At 37.3% G+C, this 27665-nt stretch overlaps 2 protein-coding genes across 3 annotated transcripts; both read left to right on the plus strand.

Annotated features, from left to right (window-relative positions):
• The first annotated feature begins 1444 nt into the window (after positions 1 to 1444).
• Positions 1445 to 2479, plus strand: fam110c (family with sequence similarity 110 member C). The gene has a single exon (XM_074685954.1). The coding sequence runs from the start codon at positions 1445 to 1447 to the stop codon at positions 2477 to 2479; it is 1035 nt and encodes a 344-aa protein (XP_074542055.1).
• Positions 2480 to 7937: 5458 nt separating this feature from the next.
• fbxo25 (F-box protein 25) lies at positions 7938 to 27309 on the plus strand. 2 transcript variants are annotated; one of them, XM_074685574.1, is made up of 11 exons: positions 8058 to 8078; positions 9041 to 9173; positions 17473 to 17576; positions 19645 to 19694; positions 19815 to 19907; positions 19995 to 20088; positions 20422 to 20606; positions 20723 to 20905; positions 22671 to 22814; positions 23271 to 23297; positions 26463 to 27309. In XM_074685574.1, exons 2-11 carry the CDS (start codon positions 9046 to 9048, stop codon positions 26550 to 26552), a joined length of 1098 nt encoding a protein of 365 aa, XP_074541675.1. In that variant the 5' UTR covers positions 8058 to 8078; positions 9041 to 9045; the 3' UTR covers positions 26553 to 27309. The 2 variants fall into 2 exon arrangements, with proteins under 2 accessions (XP_074541673.1, XP_074541675.1); XM_074685572.1 differs by lacking the exon at positions 23271 to 23297 and having other exon boundaries at positions 7938 to 8078; positions 26463 to 27298.
• The last annotated feature ends 356 nt before the right edge of the window (positions 27310 to 27665 follow it).

The raw sequence follows: 27665 nt of genomic DNA on the forward strand, positions 1-27665 counted from the left end.
CTGTACCTAGCTGTAGCCATAGATGTGGATCTAACCTTTATCATGTTTGTTTGTTACACATTCCATTTTCCCGCCTTCAGTGTGTCACATGACCAGCTGCACGGAACTGTCAAACAGTGTGTGACATCACCAACTGCCGCCCTCTCAGGAGTGGAACTGACTAAAGTTTTAGAAACGTCTCCTCATAGATGCCACAATTTTGACTAAATCTCACTTTAAACAAGATATTTTTGTAGTAAATTTTGTCAGAAATCCATCCATGTCATTTTTAAAGCTGAACCACTTTCCCATTTTTGTGTAGAGGTCTAACTGCCGGAGCTTGTGTGGAGCTGGCTCCTCCTCACCCATTCATTCTAATAGGGGACGCTGAAAGGGCTTCTTTGGGGTTTACTGACTTTAAGGGCTTGTCATTCAAAAACTGTTTGAAAAATATCATTTTCACGAATCACTTTTGTAAAACAGGGCCCATTCTGTCATCTGAGTGAATTTCAAGCTGATACCATTTATGGCCTGGGAGAAGATCATTTTTGAAAAAGGTCCAAAATGTGGCCTTGTTTTATGTTGAAAGGCAAATCACAGGCTTCCTGTTCAAGATGGGTTAGGGGTGTCAATGTATGATTTGTGCGTCTTGGTAAGGCAAACATTTTGATGATAGTTTGATCTCTCTACTGCATTCCTGCTGCTGTTGAGAGCTGTTTTAGTGTGCATAGGTGGCGCTAGCGAGCGAATTTTGGCAGGGTGGGGGGGCTCAATTTTTATGTTATACTGAATTATTGGCTGAATCTGAGTTGTGTGCCAATTTGGTGAGGTTTTGAGCACATTTAAGGGGTCAAATTAGGGCTAGATGCTAGGTGTCCTAATAAAACGAAAATCTTGACTAGTAACACATAATCCATCCGCTTTGACTCACTTGAATTGCTCAACCTTTTTATGACTCATAGAGAGATCGCACTACCCCTGCATTATTTAAGGATGAATAGTAGTGGTTTTCTTAACAAGTGCACTGTAACAAGCACCAAGCCTTCTAAATGAGTCAGTCTCTGTTATAAACGAGTCAATAAAAGATATCAGAGATCGCTGTGATAGGATAGACACCAGTTTCCTCTCTGAGGTAAGATTTGTCCTGCATTGAGCAACATGAATAAAAGCCCAGGTTTTACACCTGAAGGGGAGGGGAAAAACTGTGCAGCAGTTTCAGCTTTCACTGTTCTCACCTCTGATCCTATCAGGTGTACTTTGAACAAGCCTGTGTTTGGTTAAAACTAGCCGCCTGCAAGAATGGGTGGGGTGGGGTGATGTGTGTTTGAAAAGACAAGGTGAAGGCTCCTGTTGTGATACGTGCTCAGGCAGAGGACAGGCTTGAATGGAATCTTGTACCACTAACACTTGAGACACCACACACTGAAGGATTACTTTCTCTGTGGGAACAACTGAGTAAACCACAATGGACGTATCCAGTGATGCCACCAAAATCCTGGAGAAGGGACCCGAGTATCTTCGCAAGCAAATGGAGCTGGAGAGTGAGACAAAAGGACAGATGAGTGCTGTGGAGAGGCTCGCTGCAAGCAAACTCAAGTACGTAAAGAGCCAACAGGTGGTCAGCTCGACTCAGGAGCCTGTGATCACTATCGGACCTGGCTCTGTGAGCAGTACCGGGTCTTCAAACCGGAGCTCAAAACGTGGCGGGGATCTGAACACTTCAACTATCTCAACTACAGCAAGGTGTGGTTCAGAAACCAGCTCACCAGGGCAAGTTCGACGTTCCAGCTCCAAAAAACGACCAGACTCGCTCCTGCTCTACAGACAGAAATGTGAGTTACTGAGAGGGACGGCAAGCGGCCGCAGATACCGTAGATCACGAAAGCCGCAGCAGAAGAATGTGCCGTTACCTGAGGCTGTGGATAACGAGAGCGAAGGCGAGGGCTGTGTAGTGAAAATCACCACACCTGAGGGAGCAGAAAAGGAATGCAGCTCCTGTGTGGAGGAGAAGAGGAGTGACGGAGGAGCAGAACAACACAGCGAAGGAAAAAGTGATTCTGGGACAAAGGTGACAGCTGCTGGTGGGAACAAATCTGCTGGTCTGCTGGCGGTTCCCGAGGTCGTGAAGAGGTCTGGGAAAGGGGTCAGTCGCTCGCACTCCGACATCAGCTCCAGGTACTCTAAAAACTTTGCAGACTTTGATGCTTTTTTCAAATACTGCGGGCTGGAAGGGGAGGTCATCGAGTCTCTGGGGAGGGAGAACTTCTCTGCGCGCTCGGACGAAGTTAAAATCAACAACATCAGGAGCTTCAGCGTCTCTACGTCAGAAGACGGCTTTTCCAGGGACAGTGGGGACAGCGAGGGGCTGCAGGAGGAGGAGCTACATCATAAGATTCGTCAGGGGACATCAGTCATCGAGCGCAATGCAAGGATTATCAAATGGCTGTACAGCTGCAAAAATGCAACAGAGACGGGGAAAAAGTTAAGAGACCTGGACTGAGATAGCTCCTGATTTTCATGCCATGTTACAGAATTGTTTCTGAATCACTCACCGAATTCATCTTCTAAATTAACTTTCTGTTTCTACTTCAATTCAAACTTGCATAAAGCTAACTGTTCTTGCTTGCTACAGAGACATTTAACAAAGAAAACATGAACAGTGATAGGTGTCATGTCTGAACAGATACAGGAGCTCTAGGCGTGGAAAAAGTACCATGGGAAAAAACAAAAAACAGTTGAGTTTGAGTTTCTCCTCCTGACAGGCACGGTTACTGAGGATAAAGTTGAAGAAGCCCCGCCCCTTCCTTGATTAAGATTAGCTGATGATGGAGAAATGACGCTGCTATTTTAAACCCAGAACATTTTGAAGCTAGTGACACCAAAACATTTGACTCTTGAGACATTGCAGACTGAAATTGATGAAGGGTATTGGTTTTGTACAAAAAACAGGCACTACCAGTACAAATAATAATAAAATAAAATAAAATAAAAATAATAATAATAAAAATAAAAATTAAATTAAATTAAATTAAGTTAAAAAAAATAATAAAATTAAATTAAATAAAGTGAAAAAATAAAAAAATAAAAATAAAATAAAATAAGATAAAAAAATAATAATTAAAAAAATAATTTAAAAACTAATGATAAAAAATGAATAAATAAATAATATAAAATAAAGGGTGTCCTTGAACCCAGGTCCTTATCACTTGGCTATTATTTAGAATACAATCCTGTTTTAAAACACACATACACTGCAAAAACTGAAATCTTATCAAGTGTTTTTGTCTTATTTCAAGTAAAAACTGTCATACTAGACTCGATATAAGCCACATTCATCTTATCAGCCCAGAAAAAAATGTCTTGTTTCAAGTTATTCAAAGGCAAAAATGAGTTTTGAATAGTTTGTGACAGGTGAAAAAAATCTTCCAAATGTCTTCCTGAATTTTTTTTTTTTTTTTAAATAACAGAATTATCCTGAAACAATTGTCTTTAAAAAAATTAAATATGGCATTTTTCTGGACTGGTCAGGTGAATGTGGCTCATGTAATATCTAAAAAGACATCTTCTACAGAAAATAAAACAAAAACACTTGATAAGATTTCATTTTTTGCAGTGTATGTGTGCATATAAGCACAATCAAACTTTGGAGGACTTTTATATTGTTTAGATTTTAATACACAATTCTACTGATTAAATGTTAATACCTGTCTTTTAGTGTCACCCATAGTGCCAAATCAAGTTGTTGCTCTAAACCAGTGGTTCTCAGATGGGGGTATGCAAATTTATAAAATTGTGTTTTCAAAAAGTAGCAACTAAGTGAAATTCCTTTTACACTATTTATTTAATCAGTGTTTGAATAAAATATAAATTCAAGTTTATGAAGAAAGAACTATATCCAATAGGCACTCGTAGTAGGGCGCTGCTTGCTATGGGTATTTTGCTAAAAAAAAAAAAAAAAAAGAAGAAGAAAAGAAAAGAAAAGAAATTGGAAATATTCCTTAGTGTTTTGTTCCATAACTAAAAGCTTGGTAGGATATTAAATTTTACTTTGACATAGACTCTAAATAAACAGACACAATAAACCAGTGAGATAAAAACACAGAATGTAAACAATCAGGGTTCGTGTCTGTCAGAGCTTTAACACCTGCTTGCAATTTCTCTTGTTTTCCAAGGGTTTTTTTTTTTTATTGTTTTCAAAATCAAAACCTGGCATCTCAAAGTGTTTTCTGTTCCTTACGATTAGCATCAATGCTAAATCTGAGAAACACATGGAGTTTATAAAAAGGTCTGTTCTTATGTAGAGACTTTAGATCAATACCAGCATGTAGCACCTGTTGCGACATCCAGCCCGCTCCCTATGTCCATGATCCTATGAGGGTAGTTTCCTAACTCTTCTGGTGAAAAGTGTGCATTCCATTACACACACACACACACACATACACACACACACACACACACACACACACACACACACACACACACACACACACACACACACACACATGTAAAGATGTCCTCGTGTGAAAGGTTATCTGTCAAGAGTTAGTCCTCATAAGTACTTAAATACAAACACACACACACACACACACACACACATACAGGGACAGTTACTGTAAAACAGCCTGTTACACATTACAGAGTTGTTCATGTTTCTTATAGAAAGAAATAAAACTTAGTTAGATCTAAGTACAGCCAGGCACAACTTGTACGATGTAGTTGATTTCCAGCCAGAAAATCAGTTGCTCCCTCCGTCCTGTGCGAGAGGAATGCACATAATAATCTGATAGGCTTAAATCCAGTGACCCGTTGTGACTGTATCTCCACTTCCCTCTCAATCTGTGTCTGCGTTTTCTCTTCTCCACCTTCCTTCACATTTTGTCTTTTATCCAAGTCTCTCTGCACATCAAAGCTCGGAGCTGGAGCATGAGTTGGGAAGGAGCAAAAGAAAGACTGTCGTGGATTCAATTATAACTCTCACACACACAGACATAAATAATTACATACAGTATTTTTTAAGTAAATCATGGCTGCACCCATGCTGTGGACACACCTTTCCCTTCTTATTACACTCTGACTGACAGTCAGGCAAGTCAAATCCTGCCCCATACATGTATTTCTTACTGGGACTAGCTCAAGGGGTATTTCTCAATATGTAGTTACTGAAAAAAAGAGCTTCTTTTTCACTGTCAGTATAAAAAAAATGGGTCAGTTTGATGTGTACATGATGTGTTTACTGACTGAAAATGATACTAGTTACATGATAAGTGTCTTTTTTCACTGTTGTTTTTTTACTGTATCATGATTGTACCATAAAGCCATATGACAACTACTCTGGTCCTTGAACCTCTCTCCAAATGTGTTCATAGGCAGAGTCATTGGCAGCAGCTCGAGCAAGAAGCTCAGTGAATGGAAACTGTACAATCCAAAAACATAGGTCAACATTTGGACAATCTGCCTTCTAAAGTATTTTCTATTCTATTCTATTTTCTATTTTCTGTTAAAGGCGGTAAACTCTGGAATTCATAACCAACTGAAATCAAACTACAGATTTATAATCCTTCACTGCTAAGATTGAGTGCTGGCTGAAAGTAAGCCCAAGCTGTTTTTTTTTAGCTTGATTTATTTCAAATTTTACTGTTGTTCTGTAAACGTATTGTCGTTTTATTGCTGCTAAATGTAAATTTTATGATGTAGTCCAGGGGTTTGTAATCTTTATGTTCACAGGAGCCATTTCGCTTCAGCACACCTGGATTTAAGTCATTCAGGAGCCACAGAATCTACTTTATCTACTAATAGACTTTAAAGTGTATAAAATTCTGTGTGTTCTTTATATCCAGTGAATAATTATCTAAACAAGAAGTTATTTTTGAATTTGGGAAATTGTACAAGTGATGTCTTTGTTTATAATATTCAAAAAATTTGCAAAAAAAATAAACTAGTTTTAGAAATTAAAATTTAAAAACTAGCAAAAATAAAAATATAAAAATAATCGTAAAAAAATTTGCACGAGCTCTGAAGTTTGAACATTTATGCAAAAATTTAAAAAATGTTGAGGTTCCAAAAATTTACAAAAATTATAAAAAAATAAATTTGAAATATCTAGGGATTACCAAAACAAAAGTTTGGGGCAATTTATGAAATTGTACATGTGATGTAGTTTTTATTTCTTTTTTTCTTTTAACATATTTGGCAGAAAAATTTCTAACAGAATCGAAATTTCGAAAAATTTGTGAGAATTTTAAAAATAGGAAACTTCAGAAATTTACAAAAAAATATATCAATTTTTGGAAATTAAATAGTTAAAATTGAATTTCTACATTTCAAAAAATTGAAATTTCTAAAAAAAATTAAAAAATAAAATAAAATAAAATATATTTTTTATTTAAAAAAAATGCAAGATTTAAAAAAAATGATTTAAAAGATTTTATTGAATTTCAAACAATTTTGAAATCTAGTAAATAAGCACAAAAAATGGAAAGAATATTTCAATCTTATAACATTTATTTACAAAGTAAATTAATAAATTCAATGCAATGGAACTTAACACCGTTAGTGGGTTCACTTAAAAACCCAGACAGTTTTATGCTGCTTGTTCAAAGTGAATGTTTTCTTAATGCATAGTATTTTTTAGTGTATTCACAGTAAAAGTGTGTTGCAGAACTCATCGTGTATTATTATGGCGGAAACCAGAAAACACCTTCGATCTGATGAGGATTTATCGAGTATTTATGACTTTTTGACTCCTTTGAAGTTCTAATTTCAGGTATGACTAATGTTGGAAACTGGTTAAATCTATTATTCAATGTCAGCAAAGCCAGGAAATTAAGTATGGCGTGTTTAAAAACATCTTCTAATGAAAAAGCATGCATGCCAGTCACTGAAGCATACAGTAGATGTCAGCAGAGCGTACTGCTTGTACTCATTCAACACTTTCTGACCTTACCTTATGGAGCCTGAAGGGGGCAGTATCCTACAACAATGCTGTACCAGATAATCTGTTACCTGGACAATAACATCAAAGCTTTGTCTGCACTGTTTACACGAGCAAACAATGGCAAGAGGAGTAATCCCCTCTAACTAGGATGGATGTTTTATGTGTTTTGTTTTTCTAAGTAAATTTGAGGGAAATAGAGCAACAGGTTTTAGAGCAATGTTTTGCATTCAGAGCTTGCTGTCTATTGTGATCTTATAACATATGGACTTGCAAATAGGAACAAACAAAACCACAGAACAGAAATACCCTGTCTGAAAAAAATGAATGATGCTAAGCACGCAAAGTAAAGCCAGAGCTAATAAAACATGAGCTGACAGATTTGTCTGTTTCCTGAGGACACCAGAGCAGGGATTTCCCATCAGACCTCATGAAAATATAATAATACTACAACCCGTAAGGTCACAGGAGGCTTGTGTTCTGACTGAGAGAACAAAATAGAAACCCCAAAGGATACATAAGTCCAGGTTTTAGACTCATGTTAAGATCTGGTCTTGATAATTACCTGAAGTGACCATATGTAGTGTGTGCTCCAGACACCTCATCTGCCTTATGCTTTTACTGCACTTGCCCTGAAGGATTCTGGGAAACATGACTCAAACAGGCTTTGGAATTATCTGACACTTCTCTTAAGGAGACAGATGAACAAAAAAAAAAAAAAATCAATGTTGTGTCTGAACCGAGCTTTGTTCTTTTAAAAATATGTCTTCTACTAAACAACCTTACACTGTTTCATCACATCTGTTTTTTGTCCCTTCACAGCCACCTCATCAGCCACCCAGCTGCCTGTAGTCTCCTTCCCATCCTCCATCACAAAATCAAAACATAAGTACATGTGCGCAGGCCCCTGTCACGTGTACAAGAAAGCCCCAACAAAACAGAGGGGATAAAAAAAGAACGTGACTGACAGCCGCTGTTAGCCAATCAGCGACGCAGCTGCGGGTAGCAACAAGATAAATACTGATATTCTATCCAATCAGAGAGCAGCATGAGGACTGGGACTGATTCTAGTATCTGCACTGTGTTTACTTCCGTCAATATTTCCACCACGGCGAGCAGAGAAGAAACGGAGGCAAGGACGGACGGTACAACAAAGGAGTCACTTTAGGTAGGTTTAAGAAATGTACAACTTTGACGCAGTCTCGTTGAGATTTCTCTCTGTGTTTATGTCGTGATTTTATTCGCGCCATTAGCTGACAGCTTTTCTATTTTGCGGTTTTGACGGCTGGCTGTTGGATGTCGAAACGAGTCTAATAACGCAGTTATTTTTCAAAATGCGCCTTAAAAATGTATCACAGTCATGTCAGGTCTGTTATTAAATCAATTATGTCTATTTTACCTTTGTATTTTTTCAGTGAGCAGCCCAGTGATGCGGCTAGTGTAGATAACGGTAATGCGTATAATGGCCTTCGTGTTTACTTGGTTGTTTTCAGACAGTAACATGTTATGAAAATGTAGCAAAAGACAAATAAAAAAGGTTTGAATATTTCTTTTTGAGAGATCCTCAGGTGGTTTTATCAGGTGCAATTCTAAAAACCGCTTCTTTATCTTGTTAGAACCCAAAACATGATCTCAAGATGCCAGAAAAAATATTAGTTATCATGTAATTTTATGTAATTTATCCCCTTTTTCCCTTAACCCAGAGGTAAATCTTGCTCCACATGGACTGTCATGTGTCTTTTTAAGTGTTTTTGTATTATGTTCTATAAAAATGTCTTTTTAGACTCAATATCAGCCACATTAACCTGACCAGTCCAGAAAAATGTCTAATTTTGAGTTATTTAAATTCAAAAATGAGGTCTGAATTGCTTGTAACAAGTTAAAAAATATAAAGAAAATTCAAGAAATTTTTATCTATTAGTAGAGTTTTTTTTTTTTACTTGTTACAAGCAATTCAGACCTCATTTTTGTCTTTAAATAACTTAAAAAAAAGACAACTTTCTGGGCTTACCAGGTAAATGTGGCTCATATCGAGCAATATAAGACAATTTTTCCTTAAAATAAGACTAAAATACTTGATAAGACTTCAGATTATTGCATTATGTGACACTCTACACGTCTCTTTTCCAGGTAAAATGCCTTTCTTGGGCAAAGACTGGAGGTCACCAGGATGGAGCTGGACAAAAACAGAGCACGGCTGGAAGAGGATCGTCTTCTTTGGACACGAGCTGGACGACAACAACAGAGAGATCGAGTTGACAGAGTAAGAAAATCACATTAATCACCTCATTATCTACATCTACATTTAACAGCATTGTTATACCAGCTGGATCTTTCATAGGATTCATGAGTATTGTCTATTATAGTTCAAAATAGATTTTATTTGACTGTGCTTTTGTAGATTCAATGAATAAGGAGTCATAGCAACAGGTGTTTGTGCTGTATTGTACTTGGACGATAAAGTAGTAAATAAATTGTGGCGGCAGGGATCTCACCCTCCCTACCTTTCTTGCTAATTTGACTGATATAATACTCCTTACAGTCTCCTTTGGCAAAGATGCTGTGGACATGACAGGAAACAAATGTCTTACAGTCAGTAGATTACATCCATCCTCAACAGCCGTGTGTAATCATACGGATAAAGCTGTAGTTTTTTGGCGTCAAAAAGAAATATCGTTCAGTAAACTGTCATTGCAGCCGCAGCGGGGAGTCTTTGATGGGGTAATTTGCATCCCACAATCGCAGCCTGTTATTGCCAAAGGGGCCGTCATGGCAACAGACAGGGCTGAGAGCAGGGTTGGTGTTGGACTCTTCAAGAGGATAATTCAAGATGAGACTAACCGGTCAGTTCATCAAACACCTGAAACTATAAGGTGGATTTTATGAGCATAACAACATACGAGTCAGAATATTCAGAGTATTCAGCAACAGGTCTGACTTGTTCATCCTGATGAAAACCAGAACCTGAAGTGTTGAGGGTTTTGTTTGTAGAGGAACTGAAGTGATCTGCAAATCATTACCTCAGGGCAATAAACACACTCTTGTTTTTGAGCATGTGGTTGTAATCAGGACAACGCAGCATAGAAGTTGCAGTGTAATATTTATTTTACTAAATACATCTTCTTTTTGCATATTTCAACTTAGGTTTTGAGGAGACTTAACTAGAAAACCCTCAAACTGCCTCCAACATCAGCCTGCCAGATGAAATGGAGAAGGACTGGGATTATTTTCTTTCCACTAAGTTATGAGCACAGTTACTATGGCAGTGACTATAACTGTGTCAAAACCATAGACTGTATATAGAGTGGACAGTGTGGCTCCACCATTTATCATTGTATGGTTTTGAAGCCAAAATACCCCCGTCTCAGGCGCAACCATTGTAGCAGTTTGCACCCACGGGACGATGAGGGATTCTGGGAGAATCTGAGTGGAGCTGGGTGACAAAAATTTTTTTGAATACACGAGAATGGCATCTGTCATCGTTAAACATTACGTAAAACCTTGTTTTTAACCTCTTATAACTAATGAAAATGAAACTTTTCAGAAAAAGAGGACTTGGATACAAAACAGCCAAATGATATCTTCAAATCACCACAACAATCAGACGTGAGAAACATTTCTACCAGATGTATTCATTTTTTAAAGTTTGACTACAGCCCATCTGGAATGACTGGGGAGATGGATTTTTTAACCTATACTGCAGCCAGCCACCAGGGGGAGCAGTTTTTGTGGAGACCCCACTTGGACCTGAGCAAGCGGACGTCCATTTATTTACAGACTGTGGTCAAAACACATGGACAGCACAACAGCTCCTTCAAAGTAAAGCGAAAAGTAAAGCTCCTCCTGGTGCCTGACTGCAGTGATGATGCCAAGGGATGGTAATCAAAAACTGGTCCCTGTTGAGAATCAATAAGAAATGGTTCAGTCCATCGACATTGTTAGCCTTTCACTTAATACTAATTCTTTACAGTTTGCCTGAGCTGGTGGACCTTACGTCAACTAGTCTGCCGCAGCTGTCTTAGCTTAGCAGATGATAACGTTTCCCATGAAATACATTCAACATGGTATAAATGTCCTTATTTACAAAAAATGCCATAAACAAAATAGCGTTAGCTTGATGCTAATGTATATGGAAAATTGCATTGATATGCTAGCAGTTAGCATACACTGTTATAACTTTAGCTCCAGAACAGAATTTCAACTTTTAACACAGAAACATATTACAGGTAGTCTTTCTTAAAGACATTGAAAACTCCACATGTCAAAATACTCACAGGTTAATGAAAGAAAAGTTACTTGCAGCAGAGACAGAGCCAGGATTCCAGTTTTGGGAGGGCCTGACAAATTTTTGCTGAGCCTTAAGCTACAAAAGTTTGTATCTCATTAATTTATGTAATGAAAATGACTGAGAATAATTTTTAAAGTAGATTTGGTTGCTGTTTTATACCTTTAAAATACATTTTTACATTATAAACTGTAATAGCAAGGACATTAGCCACAATTAAATGAAATAAATAAAAATTAACAGTCTTTTCCAAAATAATATTGGGATCCCGCCCACATGAAGCTGAAAGTTTCATGACATATTTACGGTCTGGCTGGCTTCATAACTACGGCAAGGTTCCGAACAACTTAGAATATTGCTATAACCACTTCCAGACACTAGATGGCCTGTGTGAGTTAATAACATGAGCAACAAAGCAGTACATCAACGTAAAATGACATGCAATTTTGACTTATTTTTGTATATTTTCTTCAAGAATTATCCAGATCCAGTTAGCAATTAGATATTCATTCACTTATACACTCAATTTAATGGTGGTGACACAGAAAACCCGTAAAACTATGAATTGATAGGGGAATCAGATCAATAAGCAGAATCGATAAGGGCGTTGGTATCAACAAAATCTTATCATGAACATGGTGGTTAAACATGAGTCCAACCATCAAATGAAAATAAAGCCATTCATGTCATTTTGTTTTAAAAAGCTCCATAAAATAGGATGAAAACATAAAGTTCATACTGGAGTTTTTGTTAAGTAAATATGTCCTGGAGTTTCTCCAGTGCATGGTGTAAATCTGTCTCCCGTGTTTAACTTTAAGTTACGTGTTAAATGTCGACGCACCAGTTCTTCTTCTCAGAGCACGGGATAGTAGCTCTAAGTCCAAACAGTCTGTCATCATTTTTTACAGCCCTCCCTCCGTGAGCTGTCTTGTTGTTTGAAAGACTTTAATAACTGTTTGGTGAAAGCAGCCAAACTTCAAAGAGGTTGAGCTATTTCTGTCTGTCTGCTCGGTGTTACACGTGTCTTTGTGCAGTCTGGGTTACCTCCTAACATTAGAGCTCTGTTATCTTCAGGAAACGACTCGTGTTAAGGCTGGTACTGAGGAGTTTCCCTTTCTTCTATATCTATGTTGAGTAAAGTAGCACTGTTTGCTACTGGACTTCTTTTCTAACATTTCTCTTATTTCAGTTACTTTTAAATCTCCAGTTTTGCTCCTTTTTCACAAACAGCGACATAGAAACAGGTTAGTAAGGTGACATTTTTGCTATAACTAACACCACCATAAACTATTATTTTAAAAAGGGGTACTGTGTCGTTTTATATCCTTATAATGAATACTAAGTTAAAAATGTTGAAGCCAGTCCAGTCTGTGTGACGAGTTTGAAACTGTTTGAAACGAGAATTTAGTGAAATCAACATGAGATTCACTCAACTTATGATGTCACTCATTGGTTCATCTTCTTAAAAAGGCAGATTTTTCGTTTCGGGCCTTGTTACCCCCATTCTCTTTCTTTTTCCGCCACATATTAAAAACTGTTTAAATCTCTGAGGAGTTTTAAATTGATGTGTATGGAAGCCCATTTCTGCCAGTTATAAAAAATAAAAATAAAAGAATCATATTATGAGATTAAAAAGTTGAAATTATGAGATTATTCATATTGAATGGCAGCAAACTTCAGAGTAAAGCCCATTGTACACCAGACGCATAATTTTTGCACAAATATTTTGCATGATATTTTTTTTTTTTTTGGAACCTACTGTTTTTAAATGCAAGCTTTCCTGCTTTGTTCACTGTCCTCTTCTGTCTGACTGAAAGCATAAAAAGCCCCCCCCCCCCCCAAAAAAAAAAATTGGTTAGTAATAGAATAGAATAGAATAGAATAGAATAGATCTAAATTGTCATTGTAACAAGTACAACAAAATTGAAGTCACAGCAGCAATCAAGAAAACCAAAGTAAGAAAGTGTTTAGAAAGTGTAAAAAGCTCCATAAGAAAATAGATGCTGACAGCTTGTCCATCATTGTCCAGTCAGCCAGCCTCCACCTCTACAGGGTCCAGGACTGAGCTTCTTCAGCAGTCTGTTCAGTCTCTGTCTCCTGGATCCTGTCTGCTCACAGCAGGTGAAGCTCTTCACATGTGGCGTTTGTGTCTGGTGTTAGCTCTGTTAGCCATGTCTTTGAATAGCATGATGCTACTCTGCCCTCTGGTATTCCCTCTGTTGCTGGGTTAGCACAGCTAGCTCCTCCATCTTATTGGAGATAGATCTTACGTTCCCAATAACGATGGATGGAAGGACAGGTCCATGTCATCACTTCTTAGCTCACACCTGAGAACCAGCACGTTGTCTTCACCTCCTTCTCCTCACCTTGTGGGAAACATCCGGCCTAGCACCAGTTAGCATTGCCATGCTACAGGCTGCTATGTCCTGTCTGGGATGTCCTCCTCCTGCGGAAATCCATGACCATCTCCTTCATCTAAATGGTAGTTACTAGTAGTAATGGTTAAGGCTGGGATGACATGCTTTTTTCTTAATTATATTTTTAAAGATTTTTGGGGTGCCCTTTTTTATTAGAATTGCGATTTTTGGCAATGTTTCCAATTTTTGTGATTTTTAGTTTGCTTGACCAAGTAAAAAGTTGAATTTTGATGATGATGATAATGTCTACGGATTATATCAGGAGCTATATTTTCCAGCAAAAATTTACATTACATGTGAGTCAGGGGATCTGACATCTCAACTTTTTCCAACCCAGCTTAAAAAAAGACTAAAATGAAAGATTTAAATTTGAAAAATTGAACCAAAAAAGATGTAATTTTAAACTGTTAAACAAAAAAAAGATTCTCGAATACTTTGGGTTTTTTTCTCCCACCCATAGTAACAGTGGGGGAGGCCTCTAGGAAGTTAAATCTTAAAGAGACAGTTACTGCAATAAAGCTTTTCAGACTAAAATGAGAGGTTTTAAAGACACAGGTAGAAAGAGGTAGAGATTTTCTAGAGCTGTAAATCATCTTTTCCTGCTGCAAAACTACTGGAGGCCCAATGTGAAAACTGAAAATGAGCGTATACCCCTCTTTATGGTTAGAAAACAAACAGCTCAAACTGGCTTTCCCTATTGTCATTAACTCTTCTGACTTTCAAAGACTTAGAAAAGAAAATAATAAAAAGATTGTTATAAGGGGGATGTTTGTCATTGAGTTTGGTCTCTGGATGGGAGGCTGGGTAAAGACGAGCGCTCATTAGTAAGCCCCGCTTTAACAGCCAATACCTCACCAGCGCTGACGGTCAGTGCGTCACAGAGCCCCCCTCTCCATCGAGCATCCAGGCATTGCTCAGAGCAGCATGTCAGCAGTCCTTTCACAAAAAGGCAAAAGACACGGCATCAGACAATAACGTATGACATCATCTGTTCAGGTTGGCCGCTCTCCAAACACAGGCTCGCTCAGAGCGTCTGGTGACATCATGCCATGGAGGTACACTGGGCAGAAAGAAAGGGGCGCATTGTGACGGCGAGGGGCTTGGTACACCGTGTTACAGACTTTAATCAGCAGAAAACACTGGATTGTGAAGTCAGCTCCAACAGAAGTGTGCGAGGAATTGATCTTCCAACATTTCAGGCACATACTGTCTCCTCTCTTGTTCACGTCATCCTACACAATCTCTTTTAAAGCTCACGTATTTCAGGATATAGTTTAAATATCCACAAATCCTCCTGCTCTTGTGTCTTTTATTGGCTTCACATGCAACCAGTCTGACAGAGCCCAGCTATGGCGTCCCTTCCTTGTAATTCACGGTGGCAGATTACCGAGCTTGCATGTGTGTGTATGCTAGTACGACTGGATAAATGGATAGAGAGCAGGGATTACTGGAGAGCACATTCACTCCACTGACTCTGCCTTCACTTACGCTTCAGGACGGAGGAAATTAGTTTCAGAAATCCCTCAGACCACAACTGATCCCTTCAGGGATGAGAAATGTTTCCCCCAGCTCCAGGAAGCACTTGAACCAATCAGATTCCCTTTTTCTTTGAGAACAAATTCTTAACTTATTGTCTTATTTATCTTTTCCCTGGCTGAGTTTAATTCATCGTGTTTGCAGAGGGAAGCTGTTGGGAAAATGTCTTTAGTGATGCCTGTTGTCAATTTGTTATGGAAGCCCATTTATGCCAGTTTTTTTTAAAAAGTATAATAAAAGGTTGAAATTATGAGATAATAAAGTCATAACTATGATAAAACGCACATTTATGAGATAAATATTCATAACTACGAGAAAGTAGAAAGGAAGAAACTTTATTAAAGGCAAAGGTCTGAAGTCTTTCCAACTACTGACTGTTTTAAAATAACTTGCCAAACACAGCTAACCATGAGTTGCATTGCCTGAGATCACAATAAAGACTTTATACAAATCTATACATAGTCAAAACCCAATGAACGAGACATTTTTGGGGAATTTATGAAACTGTATGTGTAATGTCTATTTTTTTCTTCCTTTTATCTTTTATGCATTTAGGAAAAAAAAATTAAAAAAGAACTGGAAATTTAAAAAAAATTGCAAGAATTACAATAAAGATTTTTTTAAAAAAATTACAAAAATGTTATTTTTTAAAGTAAATAATTTGCAAATTTTGTAAGATTAAACATTTTTTAAAACATTTCAAATAATTTTGAATTTCCTTAAATAAAGTGAAATTTCTAGAGTTTTGTAAAATTTTGAAATTTAAAAAATTAAAAAAAGAATTGTAAATATAAGAATAAAAAAAAGAAATTTCAATAATTTACAAAAATGTTACTTTTAATTAAATAATTTACAAATTTTGTAATTTTAAAAATTTAATAATTAAAAAAAAAAAAATTGAATTTCTTTGAATTCGAACAAAATTTTTGAAGTTTTGTAAAATTTTGACATTTAAAAATTACAAAAGAATTGGAAGTTTAAAGATTTGCAAGAATCAAAAATTTTAAATTTCAAAATTTTACAAAAATTACATTTTTAAATTAATTAATTTGCAAATTTAGTAATATTACAAATATATATTTTTTTAACATTTCAGATTTTTTTTTTAATTTTCTTAAATTCAAAACAATGAAATTTCATAATTTTTGTAAAATTTTGAATTTTAAAATTTCTGTTAGAAAGTTTAAAGAATTTTGAAATTAGATAATTTACAATTTTATAAAATTCAGAAAAATTGCAAGAATTTCCAAATTTTAATTCAATTTTTTTTTTCAAAATTTCAAACAATTTTGATGTATAGTAAATTTAATTTTAAAAAAACAACAAAACAAAACAATGTCTTGCCACATATCAAGCGTGTACATTAGGCCAGTACTCTGGCAGTTAGATGAATCCATCCAAGGGCTTACAGTGTGTTATTAAACATAATTACCTAAATAATTACAAAATTCATCCATCCACACAGAATTAAAATCAGTATTTTCATCCAGATTAGTCTTTTTGTAGATGTAGTTATCTTCCCAGGGCTGTAAAACTTGAGGTTAGCCACAGGTGCATGGAAAGTTGGTTTCTGACTTGCTTTAACGCCTCTTTTCCAGCTACCAAAAAAAAAAACACAACATCATTTCTTTCTACCTCGGTTGCTATGGTGTTGTTGATCACCAGCACAGAGAAGTTTCCTTTTTTTCCATAATGCGTCTCTGTGTCGTAAAATTCATGGATTTGGCAGCTGAAGCTTGGATATTTAGGGGCGTGTTATTTAAATTACGTGGCAGTCAAATGTTGGACTTTCAGTTGCTCATGTAGCTCTGGTAACAGACCAGTGCTTGCTGCATATTTTTAAGGTATCATATCTTCTTTAATCACCTGACCCAAATATTTGGCCCTGGAGTTTGCAGCTTTCACAGCTGGGTGCTGAACCTCAGCCAAAAGATTATGAATGCATGGAGAGTCAGAAACCGGTCCAGGTCTTTGATCTGTCAGCTGAAGGTCTGAAGACATCAAACGTGTAGAAACAGAAAGAAATGCGCTCTGAACTGCACAAAACACATATATGATGATAAATGAACACAATGAGCCAGTTTAAGTCTGACATGTCAAAATAAGTCAGGATGAGGCCAAAATGTTGAGATCTCTGTTATCAGAGCCCCCTCATCAGGCAGAGATAACTCACAGATCAGATGGTGTTTGGATGTTTTTTAGGAAACAGGGTCTGAGTCACATCTGGAAAGTTGTCTTCCAGATTTTAGTAAAGTGTGCTGAAGTGTGAAGTGTTTCTGTCATGTCATTAATATATTGCTCCCACACTTCCTCTGTCTCCACAGGCTCTGCAGCGACAACAAAGAGAATCTGTTTGTCGGGGACGTGTGTGAGCTCGCCACTACAAAGAGGAAGAAGGACTTCTACAACAACAACACCAAATCTCAGTGTGAGTTACAGACACACAGTCTCTGTTTCAGCTTTAGAAAAGGGTGGAAATTAACGCCTCTTTGTTCACAAACAGACTGAACAGAAACAGTTTGGGGAACTAGCCACACAGAAGTCCAGGGCTTCAACTTTTATCTTTTATCCATCTATTTGTTTTTATTATATTTTTTAAGTCCATATTTTTTTCTTTGTTTACATAACTTAATTTTGGTATCATGTCATTTTATTAATATTAGTATTATTATTATTATTATAATTAATATTTTCTATTATTAATGGTAAATTATTTGCTTTTTTCCGTTTTATTTTTTATCTATTCCATTTATTTCTTTATTTCTTTATTTAATATATTTTATTATTATTTTAATTTACTTATTTATTTATTTATTTACTTATTTATAATATGTTAGTGTTTTTTTATTTACTTATTTATTATATGTATTTATTTATTTTTTTTATTAAATGTCTTTTTTTTGTGTCCTCTATATATACATATGTATGCCTCCAATTCAGAGCCAAAAATCAAATTAAAAAAAAAAAAAAAAAAGTGCAGGGCTACTACATATTAAAAACTGTTTAAAACTCCCATGAGGAGTTTGTAGTCGATATGTATGGAAGCCCATTTCCATCAGTCTAAAAAAAAAGAATAAAAAATCTAGAATCATGAGATTAAAAAGTCAAAATTATGAGATCCATCATATTAAACAGAGTTAAGCTACTGCTTTGTCTTTAGTGAGGTTTCTCAGCAGCAACATAAGTTATTTCAAATGCCACTTCTTAGCTTCCTGATCTTATCCAGCAGGACTGAATCTTTTTTCGGCACATCTAAGTCTCGATGACATCACCACGCCGGATGACAGAGTTTAGTAGCGAGAAGAGAGATCCGTGTTTTTCTCTGCTGAAAACGATTTCTGTGATTAATTTTGTAGTGATGGTGGACACTGGAGCCTAACTGTCAGACAGAAAAAGGACAGAAGAGCAGAAGAAAGCTGAACAGGAGAGCGATAGAGCACTAGCTAAAGGCTAAAAGGGCTAAACTGTTTGTGCAAATGTAATAGCGCTACATGTTTTTTGTTTTTGTGTTTTCTTTTTTGTTTAAGTGTTTTCTTTTTTGTAATCTTTTTTTTTTGGTGTTTTGGTGTTCTTTTGTTTTTGCATTTTTCTTTTGTTTTTTGATTTTGCCCCTTTTTTGTTTTCTTTATTGTTTTAGTGTTTTCTTTTTTCTTTTTGTGTTTCTTTTTGATTAGGAGTTTTTTTTTGTTTCCATGTTTGTTTGTTTTTTGTTCTTTTTTTGTTCTTTTAGTTTTTGCATTTTTCTTTTGTTTTTGTTTTTTGATTTTGCCCCCTCTTTTGTTTTTGTGCTTTTCCTTTTATGTTTTTGCATTTTCCCTTTTTTTATTTCCCCCCCCTTTCTGTTTTGTGTTTTCTTTTTTGTTTTCGTGTTTTATTTTTTTGTCATGTTTTTTGTTTTTTTGGGGTTTTTTTTGTGTTTTTGCATTGTCTTTTTTTTGTTTTTTGATTTTGCCCCCTTTTTTGTTTTTGTGTTTTCCAATTAAGTTTTTTTCATTCTTTTTGCCTTCTTTTTTGTTTTCGTGTTTTCTTTTATGTTTTGTGTTCCCTTTTTGTTGTTTCATCTTCTTTGCATGTTTTGCGCCTCAGGGCCTCCATATACAGCCTATTTCTATTGTCCTGTACATGTTTTATACCAACATTAACATAACCCTCTTATCTTTTAACCTTCAGCTGAATCTGCCGATAGCACTACATATAGTCGGCCACTACAACGTTAGCTTGTTGTCATGTTTCAAAATGTAGCGCTACGAAATTGCACTAATAAATACCTTACCTCAGCTCGTTGTATCTGGTATAAACTTGATTTGAACAAAGAAAATTTGTTATTACTATTCTTACTATTCATGCCTTATATCCTGCAGGGGCATAGGCGTCAGACTAGAGAAATTAACACCACACTGAAGAAAATAATCACACTGAGAAGTGTTAAATGACTGATATATGGTCACAAACCCCCTGTACACCCTGTATGGTAATGTGTTCGTTTTCTTGTCCAGTTGTTTTTAGGGATAAATGGATCTACGTGCAGAAAGGAAGCACAAAAGAGGTGAGTGCTGTGTCTTCTCTCAGATTTTTTAAAATGTATTATTAATGGAAACAACCAGAAGAACTTGATTGAACTGGAACAAAATCCCTTCATGTGTTTTTTTTTTTTTCGTGGTGACAGCGTCATGGGTACTGCACGCTCGGTGAAGCACTCAACCGTCTAGACTTTTCCAGTGCCATCCAGGATTTAAGGAGATTCAACTATGTGGCCAAAGTGAGTGACGGCGTTAAAACACGTGTGGGTTGAGAATCCTCTTTAAAAAGTGTTGTACGGATGCTTCACCCGCTCTGTGTTCTGCAGCTTTTCCAGCTAATAGCCAGGTCCCAGCTGACCTCGCTGAGCGGAGCCGCCCAGAAAAACTACTTCAACATCCTGGAGAAGATTGTACGCAAAGGTAAAACGATGGCTTCAACATCATTTATTGGCTTTTCACTACAACTCAGAAACTCAGGCTCTCTGTGGGCCTGTGTTCAGTAATGATGGTGCTGCTGCGATGAATGTCCAACCACCAAACCAGTGGGACCAGTTACTCTGTTATTATGGGGTGGTGTTGCCTGGTGCTGCAGAGCACAGATCTATCCGCCACATTTATGAGGTGAAACTTACAAAACTCACTTTAAAGCCAGAGTTAAAACATGCTGACTGGATTTTTCTCAAACAGAGGGAGAGGTTAAATGTTTAATCCTGTTGCTATGTGATGATAATGTTGGCTTTTCTTTGTTTAAAGTCCTGGAGGACCACTACAACCCGCGCCTGGTCAAGGAGCTGCTGCAGGACCTGAGCTCCACTCTGCACAATCTGACCATCCACGTCGGCAGGTGTGTCCTGGTGGGGAACGTCAACATCTGGCTGTGCCGGCTGGAGACCATCCTCAAGTGGCAGCAGCAGCTCAACAACCTGCAGATCCCCAAGGTGGAGCATGCTGGGAGCCTGAACGCGTCCCTCAGTCTCTCAGTCTCTCAGTCGCTCAGTGTCTCTGTACGGTTCAGCCCCTGATTTAAAACCTTGTCTCTTCATTTTCTCTGCAGCAAGTCTGCGACGGCATGTCCTTCAACGACTTACCGCTGTACATGCAGAACAAGATCTTTGGGAATTTATCTGATGCCTGTGACATCATCAACCTGGGCCAGGCCACGCCCACTCTGCACTGCCTCAGTGAGAACAGGGTGCTGTGGAAGAAACTGTGCCAGTTTCACTTCTCAGACAAACAGGTGAGAAACTGAAATTTATCAAAAAGTTCAAGATGGTGGCGTTTGATATAAACATAAAATCAGTGTCTTATTAATTAAATGCACAGGGACAGTTAAAACAAAACAAAGCAAACACAAAAAAATGCTGTTCTGTGATTGCTTTCTGTGTCTTTAATGATTTTATTTTGTGCTTTTTTGTATGTTTTTTTTTTGGGGGGGGGGGTGTTTGTGCCCTCTTTTTTTTGTTTTTGTATTTTCTTTGTTTTTTTTGTTTTTGTTAAATTCATGCCCCCCTTTTGTTTTTTTGTTTTTGTGTTTTCTTATTTGCTTTCATGTTTTTTGTGTTTTTGTATTTTCCTTTTTTTGTTTTTGTTTTCTTTTTTTGTTTAGTTTGTTTTATGCCCCCTTTTTTGTTTTTGTAAACTTTTTTGTTTCTATGTTTGTCTTTTTTGTTTTTGTGTTTCATTTATTTTTCTGTTCTGCTTTGTTTTGTTTTTGTTTTGTTTTGTTTATGCCCCCTGTTTTGGTTTTTATTTGCTTTTTTTGATTTTGTATCTTATTTGTTGTTTTTTTGTTCTTTTTTTGTTTTGTTCATGCCTCCTTTTAATTTTGTGTTTTTGTGTTTGTTAATTGTTTTCATGTTTGTTGTGTTTTTGTGTATTTCTTTGTTTTCGTGTTCTTTTTTTTTTGTTTGTTTGTTTGGTCTTTTATTGTTTTGTTTATGCCCCCTTTCTGTTTTTTGTACATTTTTTTTGTATTTTCTTCTTTTTATTTTATGTTTCCCCTTTTTGTTTTTCTGGCCTTTTTGTTTTGTTCTTGTTTAATTTATTCTATGCCCCCCATTTTTGTTCTTTTTTTTTTCTTTTTTGTGTTTTTGTGTTTCCCCTTTTTTTGTTTTTCTGTTCTTTTTTATTTTTATTTTTATTTTTTTATTTTGTTTATGCCCTCTTTTTGTTTTCATTTTCTTTTTGTTTTCATGTTTTTCTTTTTTTGTTTTTGTTTTTTTTTGTTTTATTATGCCCCCTTTTGTTTTGTTTTTTGTGTTTTCTTATTTGTTTCCATGTGTTTTTTGTGTTTTCCTTTTGTTCTCAGTGCTCGCAGCAGAACCATCAGTGTTGTGCTTTTTTGTGTGTTTGTAGTTATTTTGCAAACTTTCAGACCTTATTTAAAAGAAACACCTTGAAAAAGTTGGTACTGGGCATGTGATGGCGCTTTTTGATGACACACGTCTGACTCATTTTGGAAACATTCTGAGTGGAGGATGAATCAGAGCTCAGTGAACGGGTTAAAGTCAAAAACAACTTCATGTTAAAGAGAGGAAAACTTAGAATCAGTGAAAATCAGGGAGTTACATTGAGTTTACTTTGGCCTTAAAAAAACTGTTTAGTTTATTCTATTGGTTTTTTTTTCAGAATTTATAAAAACATTTTTTCATTTAAAAGCATGTAATAAAAATGGCAGGTTTAGCTTATTGCTAATCACAAGTTATCAGTATGGTATCAGTGTTTACTTCAGTCTGTTTAGTCACCCAGAGACTCCTCACAGTGGCCACAGCCTCCAAAAAACTCAGGTGTAGTTCTCTTGCTGTCCACTAGAGGGCAGCATTGACCAAAGTTTCCCACAGGGATGGCGCTCTGGCTCAGATATCTCTCATATTTCTCCCACACGTTGAAAAACACTCTCAGGATTTGTGCTAATGAGGAATTGCCCTCGATTATAACTCATAACATTTTGTTCCTGTAATAATTACTCTCCCGTCCCCGTTATTTCCTTCGTCCCCGTGCAGTTCTGCAGGAACCTGGTCCTCACAAAGAGCGGCGCGGTGGACTGGAAGCTGATGTACTTCACACTGCAGAAACATTACCCCATGAAGGAGCAGTACGGCGACACTTTGCACTTCTGCAAACACTGTAGCATCCTTTTCTGGAAGGTAAGAATAACACACCTCTAACCACGTCACACGACACAGGAAGAGCGACAGGCGAGCTGCGACCACATTAGAGGAAATCAGGAGTTTAGAAAGAGCTGCAGTCTGAGCGAGGACGCGCCGTGTTTCCGTGAACAGAGACGAAACATTTTTATCAGTGGTACATTCAGTTTCTTTCTCAGGCTGTCAGACGTCCAACTCTCATTAACGTTTTAATCTAATCTCAGAGAAAATGATCTTTTCTTCACGGCGTGACGTTAATAATTTGGGTTTTTAACAGACAGTTTTCCTTAAAACTCTCCTCCCTGTGATGATTGACCCCCACAGCCTCATGATCCTCCTGCACTTTGTCCCGCTCTTTTGTAACATGTGTGACCCTCTTCTTGCTTGTGCCCTTTCCTTCCTTCCTTCCTTCCTTCCTGCCTCCTCACCTGGCTCCTTCCCCCCTGATTCCTTAAGGATCGCCACCTGGCTTTGTTATTCAAGGTACTTTCTGTTCCTTCGTTTCTTCGTCTTTTCCTCAGTTTGTCCCATTTTTTTTATCTTCTCATCGCTTTTTAACGACTTTAACGATAACTCATGTCTTTAAAAGTCACGTCATTAACACAAGTTTGTCTTGTAAAAGTTGTTCCTCAGTTGTGTTTGAGTGTTTTGTCAGAGTCATCGTTCTTTATTTCTAGTTCAACCCGATTCTTTTTAGGCCAATCAATTTATCAAGTTTTGCAGCAAATCCTTTGTGAGTTTGAGGCTGATTTTCTGCTCCTGTGGCTGCAGATGACAGACGAGGGTGGGCTGAAAAGTTCGTAGCCTGACCAGGAAGGAGTTGCGCCAAATTGATGAAACTTGGCGTGCATTGAATTCAACAAATTTGGCACTGTGACGTTATCAGATATCTGCGGAGAAAGAGGTTAACCCTCAAGGATGCTCAAACCGACACGGTCGCTGCATCAGGGGATGATGCTCAAGATTTGTCAGCTGTGAAAAAGTGAAATCAAGAGGCGAAGGGAGAGTTTTGAAGCTCAACAGCCCCAAAAAACATCAACCATGTTAGAAAATAAATCATGATGTTAGAGTCAGAAAATGTTGAATTTAATGTACGCTAAGTTTCATCACTGTGGGAAAACTACTTCCTGGTCAGGCTACAAACTTTTCAGCCCTCCCTCTCCAGTAGTCAGGACATTTCTGTGTTATTCTGGATAAATAATGTAAATAATGCAGAGGGAATATGCGCAGAGGTGTCAAGAAACGTAAAAATACTTTGTTACTTTACTGGAGTAGAAATTCTGGGTATTTATACTGGAGTAGTTATTTTTTATCCGACTTTTACTACTTCTCTTTACATTTTCAGACAAATATTTAAACTTTTTACTCCCTACATTTTAAAAAATAGCCTCATTACTTCTGTTTCTTTTCGGTTTGGAGAAAAAAAACAAAACTCACGCACAAAAAATAAAAACCTACCCAGAAAAATTGCACCATTTGCATAGAGTGAATTGGATTGTGGTTGAATGAGAGGTATAAACATAACACTGTGCATCATGACAGTCATTTAGCATGAAGAAGACCCGGTGCTGCCCTCTGCTGGTACAAAACTGGAAACAGCATCTACTAAGTATGGTGGCTCAAATGTAAAAAGATAATAATTATTCAGAAAATCCTCCACAGTAAACTTAAATTACTCAAGCTTCGATCTGGCACTGTGTGGAAAATAAAATTAATTTGGCTTAAATGGGGGCAGGTGCTGCCACTAGGTGGCAGAGCGCTCCCCAATATAATCATAGGGGAAACACTGCAGGTGTTGTGGTAGTGTCTAAATGAAGTAATCAAACATTTGGCTAGCTCGATTAGATTAAATCAATCTAGCCTTCGTGTTGAGTGTTGATCAACACCAACTGCTCCAAATTTTTAACTGGAGCATTTTAACGAAATCGAAACTTCATAGTCATTATGGCCTTTAGAGAGCACTTTACAGAGTGGGTCAGAAAGATTTACCCATCGTTTTTTCTGCACTACTATATAAAATGCTTGCAGAGAAAGATAAACATCGAACACGGTTTCTATACTCAAATCTCTCTTACCAAAAAGATTTACATCTCAATATGGCCGCCCTTTACCTCTATCATAGACTGGAGACGACCTGGCTCTGCCTGGCATGAGCGCCGCAATGTCCCTGCATCAAGTTTTGACCATGACTTTATCAGAGCTGTCTTCAAAGCGGTGACACTGCTGTGAGATACTCTTGAGACCTCCCTCTCCAGGATAGACCAGATCACAAAGTCCATTGGATTGATGTCCGGACTTGACGAGGCCACATGATCTTGTCCCAGAAGCCAGGAAAGTGCTGCTTGTACCAGGCCTGTGTGATACTGGATGTGTGAGCTGCTGCTCCATCTAGTGTGAAGACATAGTGGTTTCCAAACGCATCGGTTCACCAAGGCAAGACTTTTTCTTCAGGCATTTGAAGGTCCACCTGGCTGTTCACTTTCACACCCTCCTGAATGAAGACCAAAGGAGACTTTGAGCCATCAGATGCAGCAGCAGCCCACACCATGACTCCAGCTGCTTCTGACCACCAGGAGTTTGTCTGCAGCACTCTGGATCTCTTGCAGCATCATTTTCCACCTGTCAAGCTGTTTTTCTTAGAAGTGGCTGAAATTAGTTGTCTGTGTTGCATTTTTAGTGCTTTCAGTCCCAGATCCTGTTTGAAGATTCTTCTCCGTGAAGTTCTTGAGATGTTCACTTCCTTTGCTGTTGCCCTCAAGCTCCTGCGAGGATTCCTTTGGATTCTCTTTCTCACCATCTCAACAACCCTTTTGGTCCAGACTGAACGTTTTCTTCCAGGGATTGTCTTGCTGCTGGTATTTCCAGTCTCCTTGTGTCGTTTCATGACATTGTAGACAGTCTTACGACAAACATTCAACTTTTTCATGATTTGCATTGTTGTCAGTCCAGCCTCCTTCAAGGCCACAATCTGGTCGCGCTTCCCCTTCCATGCCATACTCGACAATCATTTAGAGTAAACAAATGAACTCAGGTACATCAAAAGCTATGCCTTTTAAGAGAAACTATCCAAAATTTAAAGTTTCTAGGACAAAAGCTAAGCAAACAAAATAGAGATATATGATGGGTGAATCTTTCTGGCCCACCCTGTAGGCTCCTGTGGCACATCCTAAGCTTTTGTCTTTGGCATTTTTTTCTCCTTATATTACTTTTACTTTTATACTTCAAGTAGTTTTGAAACCAGTACTTTTACACTTTTGCTGAAGTAAAAGGCTCAAGTTGAAACTTTGGCTTCTACAAATTATTTTTTTTTAGTAATGAATGTGACTACTTTTGACACCTCTGAGTTTACCTAAGTTGATTAAGTGTTGATAAAGTGAAAGAGGGAAATATACACGATACTTCTGACTACATTTTTTCTAAAACATAATCACAATTTTGAAATTTCAGTTTTTATTTTTGGATTTTACATCTTTTTGGAAACTCATACATGAAAATTGATTGACATGTTTGGTTAAATTTTATTGCTGCAAGGGAGAAAAATTTGTTACAAAAAATAAGAATGAAAGTCACTGAATCATAGTCCTCCATCACGTCGCTGTGTGTTGCTCCTCTGGCGTGTTTAACCGTGTGGCGTTCCCTTCGTTCCAGGACTGCGGTCACCCATGCACCGCCAACGACCCCGACAGCTGCCTCATGCCCATCTCGCCGCAGCACTTTATCGACCTCTTCAAGTTCTGAACCCGGTCTCCTCGCCGAGCAGAGCGTCTGTTTACCCTCCACTCCGACTCCGAGACGTTGATGTCGTTTTTACCCGAACTCAAAGGGCTCGAAATAAAAGACTTTTTAGCTTCTTTAACGCACAAACGTTACGAGGATTTCCCTTTGGTGTTTGTTGATCTGAAGAATGTCAAAGGAGCGTTCCTGTTTTCGGCTTGCTTTTAAAAAAGGATTTTCCTGACAGAGGAAATATATAAATGTGATCTGAATATGTGAAAGGATTTATTTGTCAGAGCCGTTTTAGAAAGTTGATGTTAGGAAAGTGAAGTTATGTGACGTTTCTTTTTTACAGCTGAGGGTAAAAAGACTGATGTTCCTGTTTTTAATGGTGTTACCTGGTGACGTTTCCCTGCAATAACAGAGCATGTCCTGTTGGAGTCCCTGTTTACATGTTGTCCTTTGTGTTTTCTCCTCGTGCTCCGTGGACATCAGAAATATGGACTTTTCGAAAAAGATGTAAAACTTCTTTAGTCAAGTTTTTACTGTAAGGTTTTGTCAAAAATATCAAGTGACTAAAAAAAACAGAAATGTAAAAGGGGGAAAAAGTTTTGTATCCTTCCTCCAACTTTTCTAATAATATTCCTCGCTGTCCCGTTACTCCTGATGGTACTATTACGACTTTTATGGGACATTAACTAGTTATACAAGAATTAAAGGTTTATAAAAATCTGCTTCTGACTTTTTTTAACGCACTTCAAACATATCAGGTATTGTTTTTGTCTTTTGGTTTTCCTTCTGACAAATTCACGCCTTTGTTTTCAGCTGCAGCAAGAAACCTGAAAGTCTTCAACATGGGACTAAACTGCTGTACTTCATGTCGCTCTTTGACTGTCGTCTTGATTTTTGTGATAACAATCAAATTCTTTCAGCCAATTGTGCATTAAACAGTTTGGTATTCATTGAAAAATTAAATTTGTTAAAATAGATTTCTGCTTTAGTTTAAGTCTTCTCAACTCTTGAGTTTTCTTTTGTGACAAAAACTTCAGACAATTTAAAGAAGAAACAGGTTCTGAGTTTCAATATCAAATCCCTTGTGATGAGGAGTTTGGGGAGATTCGATTCATCTGGGTAGAA

Source organism: Halichoeres trimaculatus, unplaced genomic scaffold, assembly GCF_033239565.1.
Source record: "Halichoeres trimaculatus isolate MK-OKI-2021-1 unplaced genomic scaffold, fHalTri1.1 fHalTri1_scaffold_13, whole genome shotgun sequence".
NCBI lineage: Eukaryota > Metazoa > Chordata > Actinopteri > Labriformes > Labridae > Halichoeres > Halichoeres trimaculatus.

Bases quoted from the DNA above. Each gene is read 5' to 3' on its own strand.
- fbxo25 (XM_074685574.1), top strand. From the start codon at position 9,046: ATGCCTTTCTTGGGCAAAGACTGGAGGTCACCAGGATGGAGCTGGACA. The intron at 19,695-19,814 runs GTGAGTGCTGTG...TCGTGGTGACAG, and splicing joins AGAAAGGAAGCACAAAAGAG to CGTCATGGGTACTGCACGCT. The intron at 20,607-20,722 runs GTGGAGCATGCT...TTTTCTCTGCAG, and splicing joins ACAACCTGCAGATCCCCAAG to CAAGTCTGCGACGGCATGTC.
- fam110c (XM_074685954.1), top strand. From the start codon at position 1,445: ATGGACGTATCCAGTGATGCCACCAAAATCCTGGAGAAGGGACCCGAG.